Source organism: Ursus maritimus, unplaced genomic scaffold, assembly GCF_017311325.1.
Source record: "Ursus maritimus isolate PB19 unplaced genomic scaffold, ASM1731132v1 scaffold_29, whole genome shotgun sequence".
Classification (NCBI taxonomy): domain Eukaryota; kingdom Metazoa; phylum Chordata; class Mammalia; order Carnivora; family Ursidae; genus Ursus; species Ursus maritimus.
Window position 1 is genome coordinate 22,313,281 of NW_024425452.1, and position 16,211 is coordinate 22,329,491.

The 16,211-nt window shown below is 35.1% G+C and overlaps 1 protein-coding gene across 1 annotated transcript in view; it reads left to right on the top strand.

Moving 5' to 3' along the window:
* Positions 1-16,211, top strand: part of ADGRB3 (adhesion G protein-coupled receptor B3) — a 697,706-nt gene that overhangs the window by 615,945 nt on the left and 65,550 nt on the right. The window contains exon 19 of the mRNA XM_040643606.1: positions 15,261-15,411. Within this exon, the coding sequence (XP_040499540.1) occupies positions 15,261-15,411 (151 nt within the window). The remainder of the gene's footprint in view (positions 1-15,260; positions 15,412-16,211) is intronic.

A 16,211-nucleotide genomic window follows, 5' to 3' on the forward strand; every position in this document is an offset into this window, starting at 1 on the left:
GAAATTATAGCTCTTTAGAGAAGTCTGCGAACACATTTCAACTTCTTCTCCACCCCTCCTCACCCTCTCCCCGTCAACCTTGGGCCCAGATCTCTCTTTCTGTCCCTACACTACTGTTATACTTGCGAGTAAAAATGGAGGGAGTTTCTAAGCTCATCCACATTACTTTAAACTGTATAATTTAAAGTCATGATATAAGAATAGAAGACTATACTTAAAATATTTGGTAAAATCTATTTTTGACATAATGGTCTTTGGGATTTTGCTTCTATTTTCTTCTTGACACTTTTTACTATTTTGGTTGTAATAAAAATTGTAAATATGATAAGCGGAAATGGTATAAAGCAGGACATGTCATACTGAAACCAAAGGGGCTTCATAATAAAGCTTGGTCTCGACCAAGAAACATTGTGATCCAGCTGTCACCATTTCTAAACAAAGTTTGAGGTTATTGTTTAATACATTACTAATTTTTTAATGTTGTGAAGATAAAGTAAAATAATATTGTACTTCCTGGGGCTCCTCGGCGGTTCAGTCGGATGAGCATCCGACTCTTGATTTCGACTCAGGTCATGATACGGGGTTGTGAGATTGATCCCTCTGTCGGGCTCTGCACTCGGCAGAGATCCTGCTGAAGATTCTCTCCCTCTCCCCTCTCCACTCCCCTCTTTCTCTCTTTCAAACAAAAAATTTTTTAAAATGTTGTACTTCCTTCCTCCTTTCAACCAACTTTTTGCCAGTCTCAATTAGGCTCTGGATTTAAAAGTGAACGGTACTAATAAAATTTAGTCTCTATTATAGTGATAAAAGACGTTAGGTAATTTTAGGAATCTGTCTTATTTAAAAAAGTTCAGAATTTGAAGTATCCTTATCTTCTTGACTTTACTCGTTACAGTAATCCAACTTAAATACATGTGTATGTCATAATTGCTTGCAGGTGTGTTTTTACACATATGTAGTTTTTATGGTTTTATGTAAAATGTTTAAAACTTGCCTCATACAGTATTTTTCATACACTGCGTACTCAGTAAGCATTTTGACCCTAAATTCTTCAATGACAAAACCTTTTAACACATGGTAAAGAAAAAGATCACTTAGGGTTTGTCTGGTCGAAGCTGTTCTTTTCCAATAAGTGATTGTCTTCCAAAAAGGTATTTATGGCCATTGCTTATAAAAGTAATGGTACTGGAAATAGTGTGTTTTGCCATCTGTTATTTTTGTCCAATATGGATTATAGTACTCTGACCATAGTCATCTGTTCTACCTGCTGAGAAACTGAGAATCTAGCCTGGTAGGGTTCTAAACTTCCAAAGGTAATTGTTTATTAAAAGATAAGAAACAGCTTGAGACACTTTTTCAGTCTTGCTTCAGTTCAGTACAAGGGATTTGTTACATTGTGATTTTGGCATTTCCCAACCAATGAACTAAAATCTTGATTTGTTCTTGGTAGTAGCTTCCATTGTTTCTGTAGAGCTGGTTTATGTCTTCTTAGGCATAGTAGTAAGGAGTGTGTCCTGAGTTGTCAAAGGGGGAAGAAAATGGAACCATGTACCAGATGGTCCATTAAAACAGGAACCCAGAGAAAACCCTACAGGAAAACAGCAAAAACAGTATTTCTTTACTTTTGCAGGGGATTAGAATTTGTGATTTCAGAGGTGGATAGAGGGAGGTCTGTGCTACAGTCTTTGGTTTTGAGCTGATAACTGTGTGATTACTCAGCTCAGAGTAGCTTCCGTGCTGCCTGGCAAGTCCATGTTATCTGGTTTTCCAGTTCTCAACAAAGAATTTCCAATCTGTTCAAATATATTCAAACCACTGATCTCCTTTCTACATCTTTAGCTTAAACAATGGACTCAACTCCAACTCCAAAGAGGATTTGGTAGCCATCATGTTACCTTCCCACCACAAAGTATGCTACCTTATCTACATTTTCACCTAGTCTTTGTTCCTTCCTACATGTTTTAAATCAAGAGAGGACTTTCTTCTTATCAAAGGCCAGTTCTTCTCATATGCTTTGAATTTCATTTTTATCAGATATCTTCTGTACTTGATGTAGTTATCTCTCCTGATTCACAGTTTCTTTATTTGATTCTTCACTTAACATTTAAATATACTTAGTGTTTCTCATTGTAAAAATAAATCTTGTACCCAGTTCCTCTTGTAATAATTATAAAAATACTGATAACTACAACTCATATTTATTTAGGACTTATTATATGCCAGATATATTTTAAGACCTTTCTTTTTTTAACTTGTAGAGGGGAGAGAACAGGAACATCTTGTCATACATAGCTTTGGAGCTTCACTTCATTCTTGCCAAAGGAGGTGGGGCCAGTAGAAGGGTGCTGTCTTCAAGGAAGTCTCCCTCTGTCACTAATAGTTCAGGAGAGAGTGAATGATGGCCCCATCTAGAGTCATGGAAATAGAAAGGTCAATGAAGTCAATACACAAAAGGAGAAGCTAGCTTAACGGAGAAGGTGAAAAGTTAATTTTTAGACATGTTGGGTTTGAAATATCTGGGGTTGGGTGGCTCAGAGATAAGCAATTAGGGATTTGAAAGGTAAACACAAATGGAACTATCCAATCTCAGGGTTGACCTTGATACTTTGGGGTAGAAGTTCTTTGAGATCTCCTTAAATCACCATGCCCAGAGTCCTAAAACTGGCCCAGTGACTGCATTTAGCATAATTTAACTGTTGTTCACCGTCAGGTGTTTCCCCTCCGGTATCTGGAGAAATCCAGAGGACAGGATCTAACAGTAATCTGCCTTTTTCCAGAGTACCATCAAGACCAGCATTACTCTGTTTTGCTCTTTTCTTCCCATACCCTTCATTGTTAGCTCTTTTGATTCTGTTTTCATAGCAGGTTCTGTAAAGAAGTCTATCACTTCTAAGGTCATTCTAAATTAAAATATGATGCATAGCAGAGGGCTCCATTTTCATTACTCTTTCCAGAACTTTAGGAACTGGCTAAGACTAGATAAGTTACTCTCATGGGTTGAGAATTTGCATGAATGGTCATTATTGTTTAATACTTTTAGAACCCACTGAGAACTAAGCACTTTACATTTATTATATGTAATTTTAAGGTAACCCGTTGTGGTGGATACTTTAACTCTCGTCCAACAGATCAAAGACATTGAGGCTGTGAGTCATTGCACTACTGGGTGTTTACCCCAAAGATACAGACGTAGTGAAGAGAAGGGCCATATGCACCCCAATGTTCATAGCAGCAATGTCCACAATAGCTAAATCGTGGAAGGAGCCGAGATGCCCTGCAACAGATGACTGGATTAAGAAGTTGTGGTCCATATATACAATGGAATATTACTCAGCAATCAGAAAGAATGAGTTCTCAACATTTGCTACAACATGGACGGCACTGGAGGAGATAATGCTTAGTGAAATAAGTCAAGCAGAGAAAGACAACTATCATATGATTTCTCTCATCTATGGAACATAAGAACTAGAATGATCAGTAGGGGAAGAAAGGGATAAAGAAAGGGGGGGTAATCAGAAGGGGGAATGAAACATGAGAGACTATGGACTATGAGAAACAAACTGAGGGGTGCAGGGGGGGGGGGGGTGGGGGAATGGGATAGACCGGTGATGGGTAGTAAGGAGGGCACATATTGCATGGTGCACTGGGTGTTATACACAACTAATGAATCATCGAGCCTTACATCGAAAACCAGGGATGTACTGTATGGTGACTAACATAATATAATAAAAAATCATTATTAAAAAAAAAAAAAAGACATTGAGGCTGTGAGAAGTGACTAGTTTGTGCGAGGTCACACATTTGGTAGCTTCCACGACAAGGAGTCTGTGATTGTTCATGTTGCTGATTGTGAACCCTGGCTGCCGTTAGAATCACCGGGGGAGCCTTAACAATGCTGATGCTGAAGCTCCACCCTAGACTGATTAGATCAAAATCTTAGTGGATAGCGCTAACAGAGCCTCAGTTTTTAGACCTCCCCAGATACCACTGTGCAACCAATGCTGAGAAATACTAGCCTGCCTCTGAAGGCTAGGACCTTTGCAGACCATGCCACCTCTGAATCAAAAACTATTTTCATTCCGTATTGACATAGTCTTGTGACACCAAGTCAGACTGGTGACTAAACTTGATAACTAGAATTAAAAAATGTCTTCTTGATATAAAAGTGTTACTTTTCTTTGCCTTCCACATCCTCAGGGAAATATTTTGTCTAGAAACCCCAGCAACAGAGCTACAGAGTTTTGTTTGCTCTGCTTGATACAAGTTGAAGACAACTATATTTCCGTTACTACTGTTCCTTTCTGAGTGACCTCATCTGGTGGTTAATTACACCAGAGGATATAAATCCACTGACAATTGATTTTTCTCTTCAGTTATAGAACACAGTGTAAATCAATTCTTAGAGATATCTTAGAGCTTATAACACATTTTAAAATTTCTAAATTATTAGTATAGCTTTAGCTGAACTCTTGGCCTTATTTAGCAAGTGACTTAATTATATTTCATTTTGGGTAAAATTGTTATTTTCTAAGCCTGGAGATAACAGTGTATAATGAAGCATCTGCTGTGTACGATGTACAAATGTTTGGACTCCCAAAGGACACATTTCAAAGACTCAGATTTTCCTGTTATGTGTGACAAACTTCCCAAGGTCTTCAAAATATGAACATGTTTTCTGCAAGATACATATTTTTGACATCTGTGAAACAGATTTTTATCTCTATTGACATCTATCTAGCATTTCCTTTCTTTTTAATAGTAGTTTTATTTTAATATAAAATGATAAAAATCTAGCAAATAAGAATTGTTATTGTTTGAGATACTCCTATTTGGCAACTGCTTGTGTTTCTTCATTCATTATTTCATATCATACGTGACTTAATATTAGCAATTTCTTCTGTTTTCTAAAGTGTTTTTTTTTCAAAAAGATGGATCAGAGAGATAATGTTTCTTCATCATAGCTTTGTGCCATTAGTTTTGAAGCAAGTATTGCAACTTTTTAATGGTGAAACAGGAGTTTTCAAGAGAAAACTAAAGCCTGTCAAATCTCCTCTATTGATGTTTTCCATTATGTCCAAGAGGAAGAATGCACAGGCTAAGTATTTGGGTCTATGAGAGACATTTGTCAGTTGTCTACAATGACATTGCTGTTGATACAGCTTGTCACAGCAGCTGTATAATAAAGGAGGTTGAATGAAGTGACATTCACAGAAAGCTCTAATTGAATTCTTATTTTGGTAAAGCCTTTAATTTAATAAATGATGAAGCTTATAGTCACAGTTGCCCACTGGGCATCTCATTAGGGTTGAGGTAACCTCAGACTACATTTGCACCTATGTTGATGAAATCTTCATAACCAAAACTATACTTTTAAATGATGCAATCTTCTGTTGGTTGTGATTTGGAAAAAAAGACTAATCATTTAATGTCATTTTTGTTTGTATATCATAGTATCTATTTATTTACCATCTATGCCCTGCTATTTCAAAACGATTTGCACGGGCTTGAAAGAATATAATATAATCATAGAAATATAAATACCAGCAGAGTCAGGGGCAACATGCTGTAATGATAAGAACATATGCTCCTTCTTTGGTACTAGTGTAACTTCAGAAAAGTTATTTAACCTCTCTGAGCTTCATCTCCTCATTTATAAAATACTTACCTTACAGCATTGTTGCAAAATTGATGTTTAAAGCAGAATAGGTGCTTGATAAGTAGTTTTTTTATCATCCTTTAAAAATGTAGTCTCAAACATTTTCAATTATGCTTGTTTTGCCAAATAAAAATTAATCCATGCATTTGAATAAGCTTTTAATTATGACCTTATTAACAGTTATTATTTATTGGGCACGTAGTATATACGTGAAGTTATGTGTCATCTTTGTGCAAGCCCTTTTTATCCATTATCTTATTTTACTCTCACAGTATTTATTTTTAGTCTGTAAAAACCACTTTTTTTGAACAATGTAAATAGACCCTTATTAATGCACCCTTTAAAGGATTGTCTTTAAAATCACTATAGTGATGAACCAGAATTTCTTCCCATAGCATCATTCACTTGTAAGGAGTTACAGGTACATCTCAGAGTTATAGTGTATGTATCTTGTACATGTTTTATTCCACATGAATAACAAGATATACATATTTATAATTTTTTCCAGTTTTATTAATAACTGACGTACATCACTGTATAAGTTTAAGGCATTCAGCATGATGGCTTGATTTATATATATTGTGAAGTGATCACAATGGGTTCAGCCAACATCATCCATCTTTTCATATAGTTACAATAAAAAGAAAAGAAAGAAAACAAGAAAAAATTTCTCCTTGTGATGAGAAATCTTAGGATTTACTCTCAACTTTCCTATATGTCATATAGCAGTGTTAACTATAGTCATCATGTTGTCTATGTATTTATTATAGACAAATTAGTGTGAGAGTGGAGGAAATTATCTAAATAATTCAAATAAGAATTGCTTCATATGGAGGAATGATTTGAGCTTGTCTAAGATTGTTAAATGTTGCAGTAACTTCAATAATTCTTGATTTCCCCATAAGTACTGCAATTAAAGCATGCAGATATTGATACTGTTTGAGAGTTTCTAAATATTCTACTGAAGAGTTTCATCTCAAAGTTCTGTTTTTCATATTTCTAGCAGAAGCAAGCTTCTCTGCATTCTCTATTCCGTGGAAGTTTTTTTTTTTTTTTAATATTCTATATCTCTCATCAAAAGCATTTTCTCTTGCTTTTTCAAGTATTTACATAATAGGTGTCTAGGATTGCTTATTTTTAAGTGCTAATACCCTTTGATTTATTTGGATGTTGGGAATAAGGTGAACATAGTATTTTGTTCTTAAAATCCTCGGAAGTCTGCCAAATGAAAAGAATAAATAATCATATTTTACACTTAAAGAAATTCATGTCAGTACTAATGTAATAATATTTTTCTAGTTGGATTTAAGGAATCATTAAGATTTGAAATAAATTAGTAAAACAGACATCTTTGATAAAGAAATAGGAAACATGGATAAGCAACTTTAGAAGCAAAAAATAGTATTTCTTAAAATTTACAAGAACATTATATACAATCATATAGTAAGACATTGGAAAATATAAATAAAATGGATAATTTGTGGGAAGATATAAATTGGCAAAACTTATTCAAGAAGAAATGAATAGCTCAGTTAGACTTTTAATTAAACAGTATTCATGTTATTGTAGAATTTTAGAGCTAGGAAAACCTTTAAAGACCTTACAGTAAAAATCTCGTAACTTGAGAGAATGTTAAGGTCCCAAGTCTTTGTGGGAAACTAAAAAAAATTCCATTTGTTATATTTGGAAATTAGAAAGTCATGGGTGATTCCTGTAAGAGGGAAATTGAGGAGAGATACTAGAGAGAAAGAAAATGTGTAAACAGGTAGTAAAGAACCTGATGGATAGCTTAACCTTTCAAGAAATTTGACCACAGTTGAAAAGAGAGAGAACAACCCAATGAGAACCACTGTGAATAAACCAATAAAAAGAAGGTTGATTGGTTGGGTAGTTGAAGATAGAGTTTCAACAAATTTGTAGGCTAAGAGATAATGTATATAGGAATACAGGAACTAACTAAAGGAGAAGAATATATAGTTGACCAAATACAGGATCAAGAGCGGTTACTACGTATCAGACTTACAGGTATCATGCCATTTCATCTTTATGACAGTCTTATGAGGTAGACGCTGTAATTATCCTCACTTTTAACGAGAGGAGAGGCACACAGATTTTAAGTAACAACCAGTAAATGAAGCAGTCAGTGTGTGAACCCACAATGCCACTCCAGGGATCTGTCTCTTCACTCTGTTACACCATCTCCAGGAAGGGAAAGGGCCTGCTTTGGAAAGGAGGAAGAGGGTGGGTGAAATCAAGTGAGAACTTTCAAGGTAAGGAGTATAGGAAATATGAAGATATCAATAATATGGATAGTCTCTACCTCATCAGTAATGGTGAAGGCAGGGTTATCTGATTTAGGAATAAGGAGGAAAGTTGAGAGGATAAAAAAATTGTGAGGATTTAACTATGGATGTGCAAAAAATGCTGTCAGAAAGCAGGCTGAGGTAGTTAAGGAAATGCACAAGTCCTGGGGTCAGAGACCATGTTTCAACTCCTCCTTTTCATTAGCCATGAAACATTGGCCAAGTAAATTAGTCTCTCCAAACCCTCATGTGCAAAATAGGGATAGTGATCATCTGGCTACATATTATTCTGTTTTATGTCATTGGGAAAACCCTCTATGCTTCTTTCTTTTTTTTTTTTGACTTTCTGGATTATTCTTTGTATTTGGTTTTCTCTGTGACTTAGAATTGGCTTGTCAAACTAAAAGAAAACAATTAAGATTTGATGGGAATTGTATTGAGTATATTTATCAGTTTGGGAAAGACTGGCATTTATATGACACTGATTCTCCAATTCACTATATAATATATTTTTCCATTTAATCGTGTATAGTTTTGTGCCCTTTAATTAAATGTTATAATTTTCTACATGAAGCTCCTGCACATATTTGTTAAGTGTATTTGAGTTGTTTTATAGTTTCTATTGTCACTATGAATAGGACCTTTTCTTTCATATGATAATCTTTCCCTAGTGATTTTGTTTTGGAGGTGCAATTTCTTTTCTCAGTTTCTGAAGAACTTAGACTGTTTTTGAAATTTTTATTTTTCTGTTACCTCTATAGTCTCTCCTCACTCCCCCACTTTTTCTTTTCTTGGCCTTTTTTCTTTTTTTCATGTTGTAAGATTTTTTTCAATTATCTGAATATCATTGGCTGTATATTCATATGTAAAAGCAAGGCCCTAAAAAGTGACTTGAAGTTCTATATGGGTGGCTGGACTTAAGGAAAGGGAGATTTCACAGTATGTTAGTGAAGGATGAGCCAGCATATGAAGATTTTCTGCCTCTGGGGGTGAATTTAAATCTCTGACCTGCTGGCATTCTGGGAGCAGAAGTAAGGAGAAAATGAGAGGAGGGTGCTTAGGGTTTAATATTTATGCTTGTATCTGCCTTGTACACCTATCCATTAATGAGACTGGTGCTTGAGTTCAGAACCAACCCATTCAATTTTCCAGAGACTAAACCTCCCTATGACAGTACAGGACTTCACTGAGTTGGGGAGGAAACAGAGTTTCAGCTATTCTTTATATAGATTTTCAACCAGCCTCTCTCTCTTTCAGCCCCATGCAAAGTCCTCCTTCTGTTTCTGGTCCCTACTGTTTCCAAGTATTAAAAACTTCTGGGGAGCCTGGGTGGCTCAGTCGTTAAGCGTCTGCCTTCGGCTCAGGGAGTGATCCCAGGGTCCTAGGATTGAGCCCCACATAGGGCTCCTTGCTCCGCTGGAGCCTGCTTCTTCCTCTCCCACTCCCCCTGCTTGTGTTCCCTCTCTCACTGGCTGTCTCCCTCTGTCAAATAAATAAAATCTTTTAAAAAAAATTAAAATTAAAAAAAAAATTAAAACTTCTGAAGGTCTATGGAGTGAATTGGGTCCATTACCATCAATATTTCCATCACCGCCTCCCATACTCTATAACCACTTAGGTGATAACGTTCTCTGTCACTCTAAGTCAGTTATGCCTTCTTCTCACAACATCTGAATTGGCATCTTGAGTTCACTGTTGTCTACTGCCTATTCTTTTTCCTGTGGCTTAATAATTCGGTAATTTTAACATGGTTTGGGAGGGAGAAGAGAGATCAAGTTATCATAATTAATTAGACATCTTGTATTACATTTTCCAATGGATATGGATGGTGTATAGGCAAAATTAATTTTATATATTGATCTCAGTGTACAGGAAATGTAACTTTTATGCATTTATCTTGTATCTAGCCACTTAGTTGATTCTTTTTATTATTTCTAACAATTTACAAATAGATCTTGGGTTTTCCAATAAGGAGATATATTTCTTTTTTTCTAAGTTTTTATTTAAATTCCAGTTAACATACAGTATAGTATTAGTTTGGGGTATACAATTTACATATAACACCCAGTACTCATCACAACAAGTACACTCCTTAATCCCCATCACCTATTTAACCCCTCACCCACTTCCCCTCTGGTAACCATCAGTTTGTTCTGTATAATTTAGAGTCTGTTTCTTGGTTTGCCTCTCTCTCTTTTTTTCCCTATGATCATTTGCTTTGTTTCTTAAATTCTGTGTATGAGTGAAATCATATGTATTTGTCTTTCTCTGACTGACTTATTTCGCTTAGTATAATACTCCTCAGCTCCATCCATGTCTTTGCAAATGGCAAGATTTCATTATTTCGCTTAGTATAATACTCTTCAGCTCCATCCATGTCTTTGCAAATGGCAAGATTTCATTATTTCGCTTAGTATAATACTCTTCAGCTCCATCCATGTCTTTGCAAATGGCAAGATTTCATTCTTTCTTATGGCTAAGTAATATTCCACTATATACCGCTTCTTCTTTATCCATTCATCAATTGATGGACATTTGGGATCCAGCAATTGCACTACTAGGTATTTACCCAAGGAATACAAAAATACTAATTCATAGGGGTACATGCACCCAGATGTTTATAGCAGCATTATCAACAATAGCCGAGTTATGGAAAGAGCCCAAATTTCCTGTGATTTTTCTGAGGGCAGCATATTAAGTCTTTCATTATAAACTTAGTTTTGACAGTTTATTCTTGTAGTTTTCTCAGTTTTTGTTTCACATACTTTGAAAAATTCTTTATTAGTTTCATAGAGATGTGTTCCTTTGGAAACTTCTTTATAACCTGCTTTTATCAGCATGAAAAGTCCTTCATCTCTTTTAAAGCTTTTTTTCAGTATTAACATTGTGACACCTGATTTTTGCTTAGCATTTGCTTAATATAGCTCTTTTCATCTCTTTATTCCTAATCTTCCTGTGTCATGGGGTTTGAGGTATGTCTCATAAATACATTACTCGATTTTGATTTTTTTAATTCAGTCTAAAAGTTCTTAACTTTTAACTAATGAATTTAAAACATTCCCATTTCTATAATTTCTGATCTGTTTGGAATTATTTTTGTTATTTTTTTCATTTATCATATTTTCTAGTTTATTGTTGATCCTTTGCCTGCCTTTAGTTGGGCTGATAATTTTTTCTTTACTTCTATTTTTCCTCTTCTATCTTATAAATACATTATTTGTTTCTACCTTTTATGGTTACCTTAACATTGTTAATATACATGTCCAAACATATTTTTCTAACATCTAGAGCTAATTAGTATCTCTAATATTCCTGAGAACAATAACAACCAAAAGGCTTAGCATACTTTTATTTTCTCCTGATCCTTTGAAACTTTTCTCTCACCTCTTAAACTTCATTTATATTATTTTGAATTTTATATTTGAGTGGTTATATTTTAAAAATTAAAATATGTATATTTAAGCTTTTAAATAAACATTTATGTAGATTTGATGTATTTGATTACTCTCTTTGCTATCCATTATGTCTTTTATCTCATTTCCCTCCTCCTGGATTTCTTCTTATTTTTATTGGTTTATATTGTCTAGCAGTTCTTTCAGAGAGAATCCTGAGGTAGTAAACTTCAAAGTTCCTTTAATTCTAAAAATATCTTTATTTCTGCCTTTCAGTTGAATAATAGTTTTGGTGGGTGTAGAATTCTGTCTTCAAAGTTATTTTCCCTTAGAATGCTAAAGATATTATTCCACTGTCTTGTATCCTGGGTAGCTCACAGGAATCTGATGTCAATTTGAATCTTATTTCTTTGTCAGAGTCAAAAGAAAGATTACTTACAGTGTTTAAGTTTTTCTCTTTATTCTTGATGTTCACAAATTTCATCACAATATTTCGAGGGGGGTGTGTGTGTGTGTTTTGTGCGTGTGTGTGTGTTTTATCTTTGATTTATCTAACTTCAGCCCAGAGGATCTTTGAAGTTGTGAGAAGCTTTTCCATACTCTTTAAATGCTGCCTTTCCTTGAAATTTTCTCTATTTTTTTCATCTGAAAGTAGTTTCAAACAGATGTTAGAACTGTGTGTCATCCATGTATCTTAGTCCCCTACTTCCATGTCTTCATCTCTGCTTCTAATATCTTGCTTTGAGCTGGGGTATCCTTCAGTCTGCACTCATCTGTTTTGTTTTTCAGGCATTTCTCAGAGTCTCTACCATAGTTTATACTTCTCTTCTTTCCAGTTATTTTTTGAAATCTTTTTCTGTTGTCCCTAAGGATTTGGGGTAAATGGTATACATGAGGCTGACAGGTATGAACAGTGCTCAGTTTGTCAATTTAATACCCTTTCAAGTTTTGTAATATTTGTCAACAACACTCATCAGTTGGAAAGGACCAAATTGAGGTGCAGCAAGGCAGGTGTAGCAGAAGAATTGAATGATGTGCTTGAGGTACTAGTGAGTCTCAGGTTTGAAATGGCAAGCTGTCAAGACCCAGCTGTTGTGTTGTGACACCTGGTGGCTCTGTCAGTTGAGTATCTGCCTTCAGCTCAGGTCATGAACCCAGGGTTCTGGGATCGAGTCCTGCATCAGGCTCCTTGCTCAGTGGGGAGTCTGCTTCTCCCTCTGCCTTCTCTACCTGCTTGTGCTCTCTCTCTCTCTCTCTGTTATTCACTTTCTCTCTCTGACCAAAAAAAAAAGTTTCTGCTATCATGGGAGTCAAAAGTGGACACACGGGTGAATAAGGAGAAGCTGTAAACCTGAAGGTCATGACAGTGGGTCCAGTAGTCGGAAAATTGAACAAATGACAAGATGTAAACCTGTTTATAGAAAAAGTGAATCAGAGTTTGAGATTTAGAAGTGTAAAATCTCTAGTACTGAGGGGTTCCAAGGGATGGTTGATCTTCATGGGTTGCCGATATGGGATTTAGGTTATGTGAATGTTAGAATGGCCACTGTTGTGGAAACTGAGATGACAGATGTGGAAAATAAAAGTGTTAATTTGAAAATCACTATTATAAAAGTTGTATTTTTAAAAGACAGCTTAACAAATATATCAGTAGAAAAATCATGTATGTTTCATTATGTAGAGTCTGATTTTATACTGGTTCTTCATATGATAATGAGGCAAAATGTATCTTTATTTTTTAGGAACATATATTTTGTTATACTCTTCATGTAAGATTAGTTTTGTGACTTTAGACCACTTTAGTCCATATATACACATTCTTTAGGTTGACACAGTTTTCCTTCATAGTTAGAGCACTTTCTGGATATATATGACTATTCATCTCATCATAGTATAATGCTATTGCTCATAGAAATGGTTCTTACTTCTCTAGATTCTATACTTTTTTCCACACATTATGGCCATATTCTTGTCCAGAGAGACGTGAATTATCGATATAAATGTCAGTAGCCCCAAATTACATGTATTTCGATTTGTATTAGAATTGAAGTACATATCAGAAAGTCCCAAGGCAACAAACATAATAAAGAGCAAATTAAAAGTCTCTGTATTGACACGTTGAGCATTTTATTATTTCTTATAAAATTGCAATGCATCCAGTACTTAGCATTTAACATTTCAACTTTTTTACATTGTTTTATATAACTTTATACTGATAGTTTAAAAATGGAGAAGGAATAATTTTGCTAGCACGTACAATTAAGATGAGACAAACTGGTGGAAGGAAATGACAGGTGAATTAGAAAGTGTAACTAGTCTTCAGGTATTAAAGGGAACAGTTATCTTTGAAATTCAAATTGGGATCAGGAACTGCAGATTAGGAGTGAGCAAAGTAGTCAGCTGCAGATATTTAAACCTTAACATTAAAGAAAACTCTCAATGTCTCAAGTATAGGAGGAATCACAGTTGGTTAAATCTACATTATGCCTGAAGCAGGAATAAAGGTATGAAGAAGAGGGTTTTAGAAATCCATGACTTTCTTATACTGAAAGTTGCCATCTTTGTGAGAATAAGTCTAAGTAACTAAGTATATTTAAGTGCTACATGAAACAAGGAATCACATGCCAAAAACCAGTAACACTTTTTTTTAATACTATTTTTAAAATGATAATGATGGTCATAATCAGTTGAAGCACATGCCATATGCCTGGCACAGTGCTACTCAGCTTCTGGACATTATCTCTGAACATTTCAAAAGACCTGGTGAGATAAACATGGTAAAGTTCTTTTTATAGGATGAAAAGAACTAAAAAGCTGAATTAACATCTGGTGAATTTCAACAGAATAAACAAATAATAGGAATAATTTGAGCCAAAATTTTAAAAAAGATATTCTGCGTTAGCAGTATACTGGAGTGGAGGTGGGAGGATGAGTGTTGTACTTTTATTTCTCTGTTAATGAGTTTTTATTATTTTTTTTTTCTAGTTCTAGGTTTGCTCTTTTCAATTTCTGGAAGTAGCAAGGTGGAGACGGACAGAGGAAGAGAGTAGTTTAGTTACTGGTTCTGACTGATGAAGACTTGCATTTGAACAAGATGTACACAAAGACATTAGACCAGTAGTGAAATAAGTAGCCGCCCTCCCCAAAGTGAAGCGGCTCACCTTCACGGATGAGTCACAAGGAACGAATGGTGGCACTTCCAGAATGAAGAAGTTGCCTAAAGTAAAATACCTGTGAAATCATGGCTGTGTACTGCCAGTGACTCAATTAACTTTTCAAAATGATTTGATTAGGACACACATTGTAATGTAATAATACTGAACAATGTATTAAGGACTTTAAAATACATATGTTATTTTTGTACTAGGCTACTAGCCAAATCCCATTTTATACTTTGGTCTTACACGAGGAATATCACACTGGTACAAAAGCAATTTTTCCTTTTGGATAGCTGTTGGGATGTAATCTTCACATCAATACAGATAAAACAACAAAGAATTATCAGGTAAAATGGAAGGATAAAGAATGTAGCCCAAAGAATTATGCAAGATGTCGGTAACTTAAACCAAAGGTAGGACCATTCCCATAATTACATTTCAGGAAAAAAAATTCAAGTAAAGTAGTAAGTAGTAATTGTAATGTCCCTTGGGATTTAATTTACATTCAGGCTTCTCCTCATAAAAAATTGAACATGCAGATGGAATTAGGACTTATTTTTTTTTCTATCATAGATATTGTATACAGCGTGAAGACTGCGGGGTTCCTAATTTCTGTAAATAATTACTCTGTCACACAGGAGAGGTAGATATTTGAAATAAAAGCGATGCGTTGAAGATTAACAATCCCCTGGAGTACACCTGATCCCCCCCCCCCCACCGTATTCAGTGTGAGTCTTCTTTGTTTCCACAGAGCATCTGCACAACCACCACAGCATTTTTGCACTTTTTCTTCCTGGCTTCATTCTGTTGGGTTTTGACTGAGGCGTGGCAGTCATATATGGCCGTAACTGGAAAAATTAGGACACGGCTTATAAGGAAACGTTTTTTGTGCCTTGGATGGGGTAAGCATTTTTATATACCCTTTCATGCTCTTATTAAGATGACTTTGAACACATAATGAAGCAGTAAAGTGTGATTATCCCCAGGCTACTTTTCTTTGTGTCCAATTTGATATACAGAAGTGGAAATATATGAAGCTGGTCATTTTTTAACATTCTTTGGACATTTGGAGCTTTAAAAAGAAGTAAATACTGGATGACCACATAACCAGTCAGTTAAGCAATGGTGTAAGAGGAATCCTGGGACAGCTACAGGCAGAAAAGCAAAGTGTTCTCTGCTAATATGTCCTGAAAACGCAAAATGTTCTAAAATGTTCAGGGCTCAAAACAGGTACTTGTCATGTCCACCAGTCATGTACTTCCCATAAGAAAACTTCGAGAAGTCCGTTCCAAGAGAGTTCAAAGCAATTAAGGACTACAGCTATTCATGTCACAGGAAGAAAGTCATGTAGTGAATGCATGAAACCTCACAGCTAGTCAGAGGATCCTCAAAGGAGAAACAGAATTGTTGACAGACCGAGAATTAATTAATTATTTGCTTATCTTTATTAGGAAAATTTTCTCTCAAGTTGCCTTACAAAATGGACGTCTTAAAGATCTGTGTTTTTCATAAGGCCAATTCTAATATTTAATTAGAATTAATTAGCTTAATTTAATTAGAAATAATTAGTTTAATTTAAGAAAATAGTTTCAGAAAACCTCAGGATTTTGTCATGTTTGCCTTTGAGTTTCGAAAGACTTGAATTTAAAAAAAATGGGGAATTTTGGGCCAAATATACAACAAGTACCTAACGTACCAGAAG